General features: G+C 41.6%; 1 protein-coding gene across 2 annotated transcripts in view; it reads right to left on the bottom strand.

Moving 5' to 3' along the window:
• The window catches only part of man1a2 (mannosidase, alpha, class 1A, member 2), an 81,893-nt gene extending 72,200 nt beyond the window's left edge, over positions 1-9,693 (bottom strand). Inside the window, exons 1-2 of one of the 2 annotated variants that reach the window (XM_028393639.1) lie at positions 9,383-9,693; positions 7,733-8,256 (exon numbers count right to left, since the gene is read on the bottom strand). In XM_028393639.1, coding sequence (XP_028249440.1) covers positions 7,733-8,046 — 314 coding nt within the window. In that variant the 5' untranslated portion in view covers positions 8,047-8,256; positions 9,383-9,693. Of the gene's footprint in view, positions 1-7,732; positions 8,257-8,806; positions 9,306-9,382 lie in introns of those variants that run through there. The other variant, XM_028393640.1, reaches the window with a different exon arrangement.
• Between the last annotated feature and the right edge of the window lie 5,986 nt (positions 9,694-15,679).

Raw genomic sequence — 15,679 nt, forward strand, 5'->3', positions numbered from 1 at the left:
GAACCATAGAATGAAGTCAGTACAACAATAAAAACTGGTATTTTACATATGTCATGGCACACAACAATTACGTTATGACATACCAAGAAGAAAAGAGCCAAGTGTGACACTTCAATATTCAGCTTCAGTGCACAAGTACTGCAGACACTGTAACTGCTAGCATAAACATTGTGTCAGGATGTCAAATGTCAGCAGATAACTTTAAGACTACTTTAATGGATTGCTTCAGTTTTCTTTATGGTGTTGATTGAACCTACTGTTGTGTTCAATGCCAACTATTTTACGATAGAACCATATAGAAACCTTTCAGTCAGGTAAAATCATAGGCTTGCCTGTTTGATCCTCAGCCCTGCCACATCCCCAGCTGTCTTTGTGTGTCATGTGTAAAGAGTCTATTCAGTAGATGTGTACATGCACAGTCAATTTTATCACACACAACAATTTTATGACAAATGTGGAGTGCAACCACAAGTGTAACAAGACTTGCTCCCAAAACTTATACAAAAGCTTTTATTCCCAATGATTCTGTCCTAGTTTAAGATATTGTCTATAATTCAAGTGTTCTAGCATGTCATGACACAGACAAAAAAAGAGATCCTATGTCCCATCCCCAGGCCGATCATAAATCTGACAGCTCTGGCACAAGTCGCAGTAATTATCAGGCCTGTGTTGTTATACTGGATGCTGAAATCGCTGTTCACTTCAGAAAAGGTTTATCTGAAACTCGAGCCATAGAAACCTGAGGGCCAATTCTTAATTTGGCGTTGAGCGATCTCACTTTGATCCCATCGCTACAACTGACAGAGAGCCATTGTGGAGTTAGGCTGCAGCTCCGGTTTTTGGCAGGCACAGGATTTGGTGAAGAGCTTTGTAGTTAACCATGGTCACATCGCCCCTGAAGACTGAGAGCCTCTCTCCCTCTATAACTTACTGTTTTTTTACTTTGATTTTGCTTCTTTTTTCGGACTGTGTGTCGTTACGTATTCTGTCTATCACTGTGAACCTACTCGTGCAAACCAATTCAAACAAGTGTCCTTCTTTTTCCTTTTCTCTGGCTTTAAAGAGTTCCTCTCAGCACTGCTGCACTCCAAAGTGATGATGAAAGAGAGAGCGAGAAAGACACACTCCCAATCGGCACTACTGATGTTTCACACACTTTTACTTAAAGTCACACATATACACACACGCACACAGAACTAACACCAAAGTTGACACCAGTTTGAATATATTAACATAAAAAAATCACTCTTTTCACTTATTTCCAAAGGGTTATAGGCAAATTATAAATATATCAGGAACCAATGTATCTATTCAAACCTGAAAGGTGTAATGTAAGGTTTGCAGTTGGAACAAATCTATCAGCTGTTGACCACATTAATGTTCCCTCTCCTTAAATATAAGGTACGATTAAACTGGCATCCAGAGGCCATATCATGCACGATCTTTGTGCTTTTTTAGGAAACAGCACAGGTGATTGATGACAAACTATTTTCAGTGGTCGCTGTCCAATCAATTGGTGCAAAAAAGCCTCATCTAGACATAAATCAACTTAAATACTTACACTAAAACAGTCACGTTGCACACCTTTATTATTTATACATTCCTACTTTATGGTAATTTACAGGCTGCATGCAGAAGTGTGCTTCTTCTTATGTGTGTTTATAAAGTGCTATATAAATCAAGTTATTATTATTATTATCAGAGTCTTTTCACAGACATTTTACTCAGCACGCAAATGAATGTATCAGCAGACTGATGGAATAATGGTGGCCAAAACCTAGTGTAGTGAACAGTACTGCTGATTCCCCCGTCAAGGTATGAGGGTCAATTAGTTTTTCAATCAATTCCTCCTTGCTCTTTTCTGTGTTAGCAGGTTTTCCACAGGCTTGCAGAACTGCAGAGCTCATAAGGTTTTGGCAAGCATTCATGTAGTTACATTAGAATTAAGTATATCACTGAAATGGAAATTAATCTTTTCATATTAGAATATTTCTCATAAGAATGTTTTTCTTCATATTCCAACAGAAAACAAATATTAAAGATCTCATTACTAAACAAGTCAAAGCCAACCAACACCCACATATTGCAAGCTTTTGGTTGCTGTTGTAGTTTCTTTGGCTGGGAACCCAGACAGAGTTTCCTGCTAAGGAAAAAAATGTGTGTTTATGCATCATTTGTCTGTTTTTCATCACCTTGTACATTGTGCAAACATGATTTCTGTGTTTGTTAAAACTGACTGGCATCTGAGTGCACGGAAAAATGTGCTACGACCTTGTCACACACCCACCTAACAACAAATACAACTATCACAATATGACCTTACAAAGTTCTAAAAATGAGTACGGACATTTTATGGCTTGCTCCTCTTTCAAGACCTTGAAGTGAGGCAACTGGATTGTACATGAGCCGCAAAAACATCACCGAGATGACAAAGTGACCTAGATGACTGAGAATCTTCACTGACATCTTGCTCCGCTTTGTTATAGATCAGCATTCCATAGACCAACTGTGACTAAATATTTATCCATTCTGTGCTTCCTCTCACAACAAGTGAACAAAATACATATTCCAGTGATAGGTAGACTGGTTATTTTTGTCTTTTCATCATCATATATGCTATAATTCAGTGCCATACTTTAATTTAAATGCACAGCTTTCAGTATATTAGTGTTGAGTAGCAATGCAAACAACTTTTTTTCATTTTTTTACTGAATGACAATGTCTATGAAAGTTCACAAAACACACAAATTGAAATGTAGCTTTCACCAAAATATGGCAAATCAAACACATTTCACTAATATCTATAACAAGAGGAGCTCATTTTTCAGAGCTTAGAGATTAGTGGCACCTATCGAAAGCTTTTTAAAAAAAGTTGTAGATAATATACTGATACTTGTTTATTCCTATTTTTGTAAAAATCTATATTAACTATAACTTATCTTGAGGTGTCTCGGCTTCTAATCATCATTGTACCATTGCCATAGAGATAAAGGACTCGGACAGAGACTAAAAAGTGACAGAAGCAGCAAACGCCCACAAACTGTGTGGTGTTAGAGTGGCATCAATCTAATGAGATGCACAGAATAAATATGCTGCAATATTATACAATAATAATGAACAATTATATCCTCAACTATTTATCCTGTATTGGCTTATTCTATCTTAATGGAGAGCAAACCATGAATCCAGAAAGCAGTAGTCTTTGGCATGAAACCACATAGAAGACTGAAAAAGTGCATCGTGGCCTCTCTCTTACACACACACACACACACACACACACACACACACACACACACACACAGAGCTCTCCAGCCATTCTGAGAGGCTGCAGCTGTGTCCCACAGAGAGAATAGCATTATGATCACATGAAAAACATGGGAATGAAACAAGAGAAAAAAAAACGGGAAATGAGATACACAGGGATCAGATCCGATAAAAAGCAGCAGTGCTAATGAGGAGATTATGCTTGATGGAAGTCCACTACTCATTCTGCAGGCTGTTCACTCTAACTGCACTGATAAAATCTTCTGTAAACAAATTCATTAGGATTAATCTTCATGAAATTAGCATGAACATGGATCTGAAAGATGGATTTGTGTATGGTATCTTGTCTAAAAGGAAAAGGAAACAGATGGGCAGTTTATAATAAGCTTATAATAAGTTAAAATAAATTAGTTGTTAAGTTAAGTTGTAGTTACTGGAAGTCAACACAGTGACTTAGAGTCAAGGAAAAAAAAGAAAAATACAGTAAAACACCATCAGAGTGAGGGGGAAAAATAACCCTTGCCAAATCCTTCTTGCAGCTGGAAATTAACAGAACTCTGCCAGCCACTTAAGCAAGCAACCAGAAATCATGTGGAAGTTGTGTGTTCTTCTAAAGGCCAAGCTGGCAGGTAATACCACAAAAAAAGGACAATGTATTTATAATTTAACAATGCAGGAAGTATAACTACATCCATGTAATGGCCTTCACAACTGAAGGTGGTTAACGGTAAACTACAAAACATGGGACTTCCTTAAGAAAAGACTTTTATCCTCACTCCTTACTACCTTGCTTCAGCTATGCTCCCTACCTATTATAGCAAAAAACCTCAATTATCTGAACTCAACTGACATGCTCATTAAATCAACTAGATTGCCATATGCAAATTTCCTTGATAGCTAACATCACAAAGCCTGCAACATTAGATAAATGCAGTGTGGTTAAATCACAGCAAGCTGGCTAAGCTTAGCTTGCGCTGTATATTTGTCATTAGCAAGACAGTCGTAATGCATGACCATCCCCGCATCAGCGACGGTCTACGCTTAGAGTTACAATCTGTTCAGACACTGGCAATAAACAATAAATGTACATTACTTTGCACCTTTACACACTTTTAATGGTCTGGATAAAAACTTCCCATCATGCTCGGCACAGTAGCCATTCTACATTTGATGCAAATTGTGAAACTGTTCAACAGATATGTGGAAAAACTCTTGTTTTTTTGCACCAGAATGAAACAGCTACACTCCTGACACTAAACAGTGTGGGTGGATTCACGAGCCCTCTGCACTAACTGCAGCACCTCCATATTCTTTCACAGTACTAGTTTGTGTGTGTGTGTGTGATGGGGTGAGCTTCTGCACATACAAACCAGTGCTCTTTTATTAGCACTAAGGTTTTAACACACAAAGAAACACACACACCTCACACAAACACTAACACGCAAACCATCCTAGATTTACTTTGCAGCTGACAGCCAAATGAAGCATGAAGACACAGAAATGATATCTAAGATCCCACTAAATATGATAAATAGGTGCACTTTCATCTTGGCCCAAGTCTTAAATATGATCTGTGGGGTGGTGTGATGCTGATTTATGGCGGTACCAGGGTGCAAAAGCAAAGCTATGGCCCTGCAACTCTAACAATAACTGGCAAGGCAATAAATGGTAAAACCAGGCTAGGTGTAGTCACAGCAATAACATCCATTACCAGAGGGATGCAATGTGAAAAGGCTGCACCTCAATTTGGGCATTTAATATCATGAAATCTGGGCTTCCACAGTCATTCCTGTCAGCAGCTAGGTGTTGGATGGCATATGGGTCGTACAAATGACACATTTGTAAAAAGGTGGAATATTTGAAAGATTCAGAGGAGCTGGTGATAATACGCTCAACCTTCCCCAGACACATGACTTCTGTATCTTATTAATCTCCTGCTATTATTTCATCACATAAAAACAAAGATGGATGGATGTCTCAGGAAGTTCACTAAGCATCTGGAAGCACCAAAGATGCGATGTACAGTAACACCAGGGCCAAATGGGCATTCAGAAAACAGGATATTACAGTATTGACCTCAGCATTTCCTGCAACAGGCTGTTTTTTTAATCAGCTGTGAACATGTCGGAGTTGATTAAACAGACAATGTGGGGAAATGTGCTGCCCTATAAAACCATACACACATAATATACATTTCCTCTCATGATTACAAGGCAATAACTGACAATTACACATTCACTAAAAAGGACAAGCACAGAGCCAAATTCTGGTTAATTCTGGTGGCAGATGGCAAGCCTGTCAAACCTTCTGAGCACTTTGGCAAGTGCCCAGCATGAATGCTCATGTTGTAATTTCCAAACCTGGACAGTTGAATACGAGTCTAAATGGACATATCTCTGCTGTCTGATAAATACGTAGGGCGAGAGAGACGGTATTCGATTGGATCAGTAATCGTTTTCTTGGTTATAATCCTGTTTTAAATAGGTATTAAAATGGACTGTATGCATAAAATAAATGTTTTAAGAAATCATAACATAGTAAGTGTTCCAGATTTCCCTGAAGTTACAATAGACCTTAAACATCACCAATGTACTCCATTTTCAGATAATTAAAATTGCTAATGTCCCCAAAATTCAGAGGAACACTTGGATTACCCCACAGCAAACAGATTAATAACCTTTGTTCTCTCAGAAGCTTTTATAAGGCTATTAACAGGTTGAACTTGCGAACAGAGAAGCGGTTCTGTGGGGTATTCTGTGGCCAAATAAAGTAAAGGTGAAATTATTACGAGGCTGTCTGTGTTCCTGAGGGTCTCTTTAAATGCTAACGCGCCTCATTTTCCAGGAGCTATTTGAACCCTGTTCCTCTGGAGCACACTGTGATGACTTTAAGAACAGCTGAGGCAGCCATAACAAAAAGTTAATTGAACACATTTCCATAAGCACAGCACAAAAAAACATGTTGCATCACACTGAAGGCACACAGCTTTACTGCTCAACATTTAAAATACATTATCACAGGGACATCTCAGTGGCTGATCATACCTCTTAATTTCAATCAAACACTTGCAGATATCCTGTGTGAAGTCAATGAACATGCTATTAAATGTGCATCATCATGCACCGTGTAATTAATTCCAAGGAGGTGAGTGAATGTGCAAAAAAAAAACATGTGTGTTTATAATAGAGGAAGAAACACACTCTGGTAGGCCGGCCGTGATGAGTCAACATAATCAACCGTGTGGACACTGATAACACTTTATCATCAATATTTTAAATTGACACATCATTTTATATTATTGTACAATTTCAATTTCTTAAATGACTCTTAACTGAAATAGAAGCTGTTTTCCTCCAAACCACTGGTATGTGCTACATTTATGAAGTCAGTCACATTTGGCTACAGTCGGTTCCGTGTAAGCTACAGTTTTAAAAATCATATATAAAAAAAACAATGCCATTAGCTGCTAAGGTTAGACTTGTCAGACTTTAACTCTCTAAGGAATCAATGCATAGCTTGTGATGTATGATTCAGTCAGATTAGAACCAAATCAAAGCTGAAAAGCGTCCAAAAAATGCATCCAAGTCATTTTTCTGTTGCAAATGCCTCCTGCCACTGCCACCTTAACAAAACCAAAAACAATTCTGAGCCTCCTACGGCTAACAGTTAAAAAACAATTCCGACTACAACTCACAGCACCACTTCAGCCCCATGCAGTCTGTCCCGTCTGACTCGCCTGACTCTCTGGACAACAATAATTATGTTATTTAAAGCAGGCAGCATCCTGAGGCCTTAAAGGCTTTCTGAATGTAAATCTGAAAAGGCACCACAGGGGACAAGAAGGCAACACTTAGTGGGTCCCACTGTGAAACAGACTGATAAATTGCTTTTAACACCTTGTTGAGCACAAAAAAAAAAACATTAATGACCTTCACTACTAGCATGAAGATGACCTTTCCTGAAAAGTACTCTCTCCTCTTACACTTTGCTATTATGTTTGGTATAGCCTTTCTTCAGGTTACACCCATCTTTGCCAAAAATACAATGCAAAATGGCTCCCAGTACTGATTACTTACACTGAGTGAAAATTGCTTGCGGCCCTTAAAGTGGCCAAATATGAATTAGATTTAAGGGAGGGGAAAGAGCCTCCAAACGGTGGCTGGCAAGCAGCCAGAGAGGCTGCACAAAGCAAACAACAAATGTAAAAGCTTCAGTCAATATCTAACAGTATTTAGCTCGTGGCAGGTAGTAATTCCTGAGCAGTTACTAAAGCTTTTCTGAGTGTTCTAGCTAATCAAGTTCAACAACGTCTGCCTGCAGGACAGTGAGACAGAACTTAAGTCCAACATTTCTTTTGTAAAAGAACTGGTATAAATAAAGAAATCTTGTATCTTCGTATATTTATGACTGAAAACATCAACCTGTAAAGGGTTTTTATATGAAGTAAACCTGTCTGGTGGGTTCTTACCTGTGTCTGTGCTCATCATGTCCTCCCTGTCCATGTATGACCACCTGTCCTGAAGCATGCTTTCCCTCCTTGGGAGTGTCAATATGAGGGATAAGCACATCTTCCAAGCCCAGGTCGAAGCGCTTGTGCTTGGAATTGTCCGGGAGGAAAAAGAAGGCCCCGAAGCATAACGTGATGAAGGCACTGAGGATGAGGAGGAGGATGAACTTCTCTGACAGCCTCAGCGTAGCCCTGTGATGTGGGAAAGAGGAGGCGCCCGGCGACAGAGTGGGTATCCTGCGGCCTGACAGTGGCAGTAGAGCCGGCGTCGTCATGGTTGGGACTGCTTGCAATGAACTTAACTTAGGGTAGGGTGTGGGTGGGGGTGGGGTTTATCACAGGTGCCACAGGTGTTGTTGTAGCAGCATGCACCGACTGGTTGACTTTATTATCTCATCCCTGCATCGGTAAGTCCAGAAACCAAAAAGGGCCAAGGTCCCTCGATGAAGGAGCGACTAGTCAGCAGGAAAACAGTCATGACGATTCTGAAAAGAACACAGTATAAACACAGGGTTAAACAGGGATCGGATCTACTGGAGCTTTGTTGTCTCTATGTTACTTCTAACCATGCTGAATTATAAACACATTGTGATAACACAAGAAAGCAGTGTGTTATATATCAATGTGAAATATTACAGCAATAAATAGCAGTGTCCCCCTTCCACACACACACACAAAGCACTTAATCTTCAGACCATGAAAAAAACATATTTTCAAGAGGCTTAAGGTATCAAGAGGCTGTGCAATATCTGTGTGATCAACTGTGTTTGTGTCCTCTGCCAGAATAAACCCCATTTTGCTGCTTTATTGTATCACAGTGCTGTCAGGACGTACAATGCGATAAATAAAATGACTGAGATGAGGAGCAAGATCAACCTACATACCCTCTCTCTCTATATATATATATCCATCGACCTGAATAACAATTCATCCCCATGTGTTTGACACAAACCTTGACAAAAGGAGCAGGGCATGGTGACAAAATAAGACTGCATGCGTGTCTCCTGTGCACTATTACATCTGAATTTTACCTACCCATGTGGTTGCACTTAAAAAAGATGTGGCAACAAGACGTGGAGCAAATGTTTGATTGCGATCAGCAAGTGCGAATGTAAACGATGGATGAAAATCGAACAGCGCATTTAAACAGCCAACATCCTACTATCGCCCGAGGGGTCCGAATCCAGCCACCGCTGACAGAAGATGTTCATTTATCCTCATTTTAGCTTCCCATTAGGTTGGTATGAAACTACGACGTCTCCACACAGAATACCAAGTTCATTCACTGACAGTGCCAGCCTGTGTGAGGTGATTAGCCGATACAAAATGCTAGCTAACAAGCGACCGAGCTAACTTATCATGCTAATACTGGATGCCAAATAAAAAAAACCGACCAGCAGAAAATAAGCATCTCACAGAAATAAACATCGATAAGACAATGACAAAAATAATGTCCCGACATACGCGTAAGGGCCTCACTGACATTTTAGCAGCCCAGTGGGAGGTATAGGCTGGGCTAGCTATGAAGCTACAGTGCTAACGCTAGCTAGCTGGCTATGAAGTGACAGAGGCGGTCTCTTGTGTAGAGACGCCGCTCTGCTGCATCACCACCTTTCTCATTTGCTCGGTGAAAATCGATGCCAGTCAGGATTCCCAGTCCGCCTTTTGGAAGAAGTCTCCGTAGCAGGTGTCCTCATGTCCACGGATATTACAGCCGTCGTGACCCGCTGGCGCTGCTGCTGCCGTCAGAGCCACATAGCGTTACAGCTTCGCGGACGTCGGGAGGATGATGATAACCAGCCGCTATGTTGAACTGCAGCGACGGACTGACTGAGCTGCTGCTGCCGCCGCCACCGCCGCCGCTGCTGCTGCTGCTGCTCGATCCAACATCAACTACTCAGCCTGCCTCACTTAGGGACCGTCTGACAATTACGTTAGGCTGACTTACAGGATGATGTGATGTTAACCAAGCCCACCTTCAGCATGCAACAGACAGCTTCAGCTGTAACTTCCCTTACAATCTGACATATTTTATAAAGCTGTGGAATTTACATGAATCTTTTATAAACAAACGAAATCTGCACTTAAATACTGGCTCAAGCAGAAGCATGGTTATAAACATCCTGCATTGTTATCTATTAAAGCAACCCATCAAAAATAAAGACATACTAATAACACTTTAAAAATGTTTTTCAATCCCTTTTAATGGAAAAAAATACATTTATATTAAGATATTCCTTTATTTTTTGCCAAAATATGCACTGTTACAGCAGCAGAAATAGTAAATAATAACACATTTATCAGAACAAAAGTACTTATAATAGAAAAAAAGGACATTACATGGGGATCACTGAGGTTAAAGTGACTTTATTCCACCCTGATGACCTGGGCACTGTAAACATTAAATGGTACATGTTGAGAATTTTGTACTATAATGCACAGGATGTAGTGTGGTATCAGGAGGATGTTTTCCCATCATCCTCTAATCTTCCAGCTCCTTTACAGGTTCAAGGGGGTGTGTAGGTGAGCACAAAATAACAGAAATCCAAAAAAATAGAACTAAAGGCACCAAATATAAAGTACATGCTGGTGCATCACAGAGACGGAAGATATTCCATACACTAAAAAGAAAAGAAAATGCATTATTGTATTAGTATTATTATGAAATGTCACACACTTAGTGTTTAATATGCGGGAAGGTGGGATAACCACAGCTACTGGGACCCCAACAAGTCTGTTGCTGGGGTCCAGTATTTATTAGGGGGATTGTAAAGCAACAGAATTGCTCGGAATCTAAGATTATGCTCATCTCTCCCATGGTAATCAATAGTTTTAGGATTTACAGCTAGTCTCCTAAAGGGGCGGGGCAGTGACAAAACCCATGTGACATTGAAACAGGAAATAACCGCTGAGTGAACTGTCTTGTTTCTAATACAAACTTGGACATATGCATTAAAATGGTCTCTGCACAAATGTAATTGTCATCAAATGCACTCTCAACAGGAGCTGAGTTTCCAGGAAGGATACAGTTCATCATATTTGTCCCTTGGAGTCAGCCTAGAACTTTCTTTTCCTCCTTTGGCCCCGACAACAAGGGCCCTGTCTCCTCTTTTCTCTTGCCGAACACGAGACAGGTGTCACTTTGCTTTCAGGAGCGTTTCTTCCACTCTCAGAGCAGTTTTCCCTTCACCCCGGCCAAGAGCACGCTCACAGCCAAGAGCTCGCTCGGCTTTTCTCCACAAGTGAAGGGTGTAATTTGTTAGAAACCTCAGCGATGACACTTCTCCTGCTGTTGAATAGCTGGCTTTCCTGTGGTGGGACTTGGGCGAGGGCCACAAACCTGACTGAACCACAAACTCTCAAAGACATGCAGCTGAGAAAGGTGACCACGGTTTGTTCCACCAGAGTGTGGAGCTGCAGTTTCTCATACTGCTGGCAGAACAAGAGTAAAGTACAAGGTGACCGCATAAACAGACAACCCGCCACTTCAACATAAGTATACGTTACACTGAGATGAAGCAGGTCACTGGGTAATGTACGTGGGTAAGAACAAGACAAGATAATCTCTTGTTTTTGTGGATGAAAACAGCTCAAATAGTGACATCATGTACAACAGCGCCACCTAACTCTTGGTTAAAGCAATGATTGTGGTTCGAGCATGGACGTCACTAGGGTTGACAGATAGGGGGGCTTAGCCCCCCTAAAATAGGGCTAGCGACGTCCATGGGTTCGAGGCTGCACCTGTCTATTACTCAACATGGTCATGACTCACTTTTGAAGCCATCCCCTAGAGGCTGTGTGAAGAATTGCAGTTCTGAAAGTAACAAATATGACAAGCAAAGGCCAGGTTGGTCCAGGTTAGCATCAGCATTTAGGACTGGGATTTACACTGCAGACGATTTGGAGCGGGAACTTAACAAAAGAAAAGAATATTTTTCATTATGCTTATGCATGTAATCCCATGATAGGGATACAGATTAAATTAGAGGATTAGTTTTGGGGGGGGGGGGGGGGGGGGGGTATAGTGTGCATCTCTGTTACCATGGTTACAACTCCTATGATTTACTGCACGGAAAAGATCGACTGATACTGTCTCCTTGTTTAATACTGCAGCCCAGAGGGCTTATATACATGTGATGCATGTCAGCGGAGGGAGTGAGACCAGCCTTAATGAATTCATTGATTTTGGATACGTGATGATGGATCCTTTGGTCGCTCCTTTTGCTTCACAGTGAGGTTGACATTGTTCTTTTTAAGTAATGAAGACATGGCCAGAGGATCATTCTCCTTGATCTCCAGTGCAAACTGAAGATCTCAGATCTCTCAGATCTATCAGTCTCACTTTGTGAGGATTGTATTTCTTTTGTCTTTGCTTTGACCGCTCCACACTGAAGCAGAGCTCAGCAGGCAGTTAGTCTGCACCATGACACTAGAGTGAGACCTTCTCTGACAGGCAGTCTATCCACGTATGAAGTCCAACCATAAAGACAGCGACATGTTTTTTTTTTTTTTGCTGAGTGTGGAGACAGTGAGCCGCTGAGTCCTTCACACTGGTCCTTGAGCTGCCACCGGCCGTGGCAACAGCGGGGCCACCGGGGCGTCTGATTTACAGGATACCCCTCAGTGAGTGAATTAGTGGTGCTGCAGAAGTCCTCCCATCTGTGAGGCATCACCCACTCTGCACAGTGAGGTGAACTGGTGAGATGTGTATGTGTGTGTGTGAGTGAGTGAGTGGGGGGCATGCACACAAAAATCCCAAAAGAGCTGAGCAGACACAAAAAGGCTGACACTTTCCAAATCAGAGCCAAGTTGCAGAGAAGGAGGGTGTGAGCTGGTGAGTGGAGGGAGGGTGTCCTTTGCTTCAGCGGATCTTTGATTATCATTGTCAGAGGGATGGATAGCTGGACTGGGAAGGATTTATCACACATTTCACACCCACGAGGAACAATGCTGCAAAGACAAAACACCTGTTCTGAACCCCCTCTGTGGAAAGCAGGAAGAAGGAGCAGGCAAATGTTTACAGGAGCTCTTGGCAAGACATGAGATGAGCTTGTAAACATCACCAAACTCCACCTGCCCTTCTGCTCCATGTTTGACAGGCTGAAGTGGTGAATCATGACAGTTCCACCCCTCAATGATGTTCTGCACCGCAGCTCCTGCCAGAAACCGGCCTGTCAGCGCTCAGACGAGGTTAATCGCACCTCTGGTTCTGGTGGACAGCGCTGTGTGTGTGTGTGTCCATAGGGAAAATGTGTTTCTGAAGTGTTAATCCCACGCTCTGGTGGCGACAACTGCTTATAGTGCTGAGAAGGGAGGATTCTTTTATACACATGATTTTTGACATTCCAGTTAATGGTGCGACACAGCAGCGTCACATGCTGCCTGTAGCAGTGATCAGACCCTGCAGGGAGTGAGGCATGATGGGTAGAAAAACAGAGCTTGTCTTTATACAATGTTTGGATACTCTACAGACAACAAATTGCATCTCAATGTTAATTCTTTTAGGAGTATCCTTCCACACTTATGAGGCAGTGCCTTTTAATTTCTGCTTAAATACGTATAATTCAATAGTCCAGATCTCTCTCAAAGTGATGAGCATCTGCATTAAGAGCTAAAATCGCATGATGTCACAGTAAAATTGACCTTTTGGATTTTAAGTGTGACTTCTGTCATATTAGACATTTGTGCAAATGTTGGGTCATTATCTTCCAATACATTTAGAAGTGCAGAGGGAGAGCCTGTTGTGACACCTTCAAGCAAGCAGCAGAGGTAGTCAGCACTGTAGAACATGCAGCAAGAAGAAACTGACACCATTGTGTCCTTTGGAAGCTTTGTGTGTTCAAAGGCAGCAGAAAGAGCGGGGGTTCTAGCATCTATGTGAGACAGTGGCCCCAAGTACAAGAAGACATTTGCACCAAATGTAAAGGAATTTGACCTTCGACTATGCAATTCTGAAGAGTGGCCTCCAGCACAGAGGAATGATAAAACAACACTGCTGCTATAATGCTGCGGTTCTGTTTGCCCACAGCTTCAGGTTGTCAGACACCTTGATAACATTCAAAAATGAATTGTACTTTCATGTCATTTTTGTGTGAGTAGATATTTCATTTTCCACTTGATAGCAGCCTTATTTTACAATCCTCGAACACAGGCTGTGAAGATGAGAAACAGCAACCCCAAAGTGGCTTTCAAACATGGCTCACTCTGAAATAATAACAGCAGAGAAAATGAACAGATTCAGGTGATCTGGCCAAGAGAAACCACAACTTTGTATGCAGCACGGAGAATGTACAGCATATCATTCGCAGCAGCAAACAAGCTCACGGTGCAGAGTGAAGCTTCTTCTTCACCTTCACAGGCTGAGTTTCAATATTTTATATAAAGTAGCCTTGTCAATTTATACATTTTTAAATATGACAGAAACAGCAGGATGAGTCAGAAGAGAGAGCACAATAACATGTTCAAGTGGAAAGTCTCACAAAACAGGTTTTTTAGTGAATATTTGAAGATGACCTCCCTTTAAGCTGCATTTCTCTCTCTCTACTCTCTACTATTTATGTGCATCACACACACAGCGCCTCTCCTCTTATTTCATCACTATACATTTAGGTTCTTTGTTGTCTGACTGTGTGTGGGTGTGATCAATCATTTCTCTTGCACTATTGGAAAACGATACACGTCCATTTGCAAACACATCCTCTTCCATAATGCCACTATTCAATACCATCAAAACACAGGAGCCAGCATGGGATAGGGTTACAGTCTCATCCGTGACTCATGGCCTCATAAACTAGCAGAATGACAGATTAGATGGAGCAGCTTGTGGTGCTGCAGGACTGTCTGTAGTCGGCCCCTGTAACAGAGTGACCCTTTTCCAAGTCGTCCACTAGCAGCACTCAGAGAACAGAGGCCATCACCTTGATGCAGACCTCACTGATTTGAAGACGCTGCCTGTCTTCACTCTTTTGATTTGTTCTCTGGTCTCTAGTCAGAAGTCTCATCCATGGTTACAAACAGCTGCAGAAATCTTTCAGGATTCACCTCAGAAATGTCAGATTGCATCCCTGAATGTGACTCACAGGAGTTTCAGCATCCAGCAAACTGGCAGCTTGGTCTCGTTTGGCCACGTTCTCTGATCAGTTTCATGCTGTAAGTAGGAGCTCCCCCTGCTAGTGATGCCACCAGACCGAGACAGAAGTAGCAGACGACTGTAGTGCTGACTTGCAGTTTTTTAAATACTACAAATGAAACTTTCCGCATCAGCATTTAAAGTAGATGTGCATGTAATCAGAGGTGCTGCTCACCACCTGGCAAGGAGGCAGAGAAATGCTTGGGACAAGTTGGGGGCCACAATTGGCCACATAGCTGCATGTTCCTGGGGGCAGAGACGTGTTGCTATGGTAACCGAAACTGGTGTCCACTGAAGATAAGGGTTTTCCTTGTAAAATGGGTTTAATGTTATAATTTTGTCTGTTTTAGGGTGATCGTCACCTAGCTCCTTACCCTCCTAACTCCTAATCTTTGCCTTATGAATACACAAAACAGCTTACAGTGTCAGAGTGACTCGAAGCCCAGCCTCCTGACTGAAAGTCCTCCACGTTGCCTCCTAACACTGTAGGACCGTATAAGCCTAATGATCGAACGATTATATGTTCTTTTAGCATGTTTTGTGAGGATGCATTGGTCGTGCATGTCGAATGACAATGAAAGCAAAAGAAAATACAGAAAATTTTTGTTGGTGTCAGATTATTTACAACATAATGGACACTAGTTGGAGCCCCCCCCCCTTCTGTAAAACTGTTGCCCAGGCTCCCAGCAGACTCTAGAGGCACCCCTGCATGTAACAAGAGTTTCTTTTTTCAGCTCCTATCAATCACTCCTCGTGGCTGGTTAGTAAGCTAATCACGC

This window comes from Parambassis ranga, chromosome 21, assembly GCF_900634625.1.
Source record: "Parambassis ranga chromosome 21, fParRan2.1, whole genome shotgun sequence".
Taxonomy (NCBI): Eukaryota; Metazoa; Chordata; class Actinopteri; family Ambassidae; genus Parambassis; species Parambassis ranga.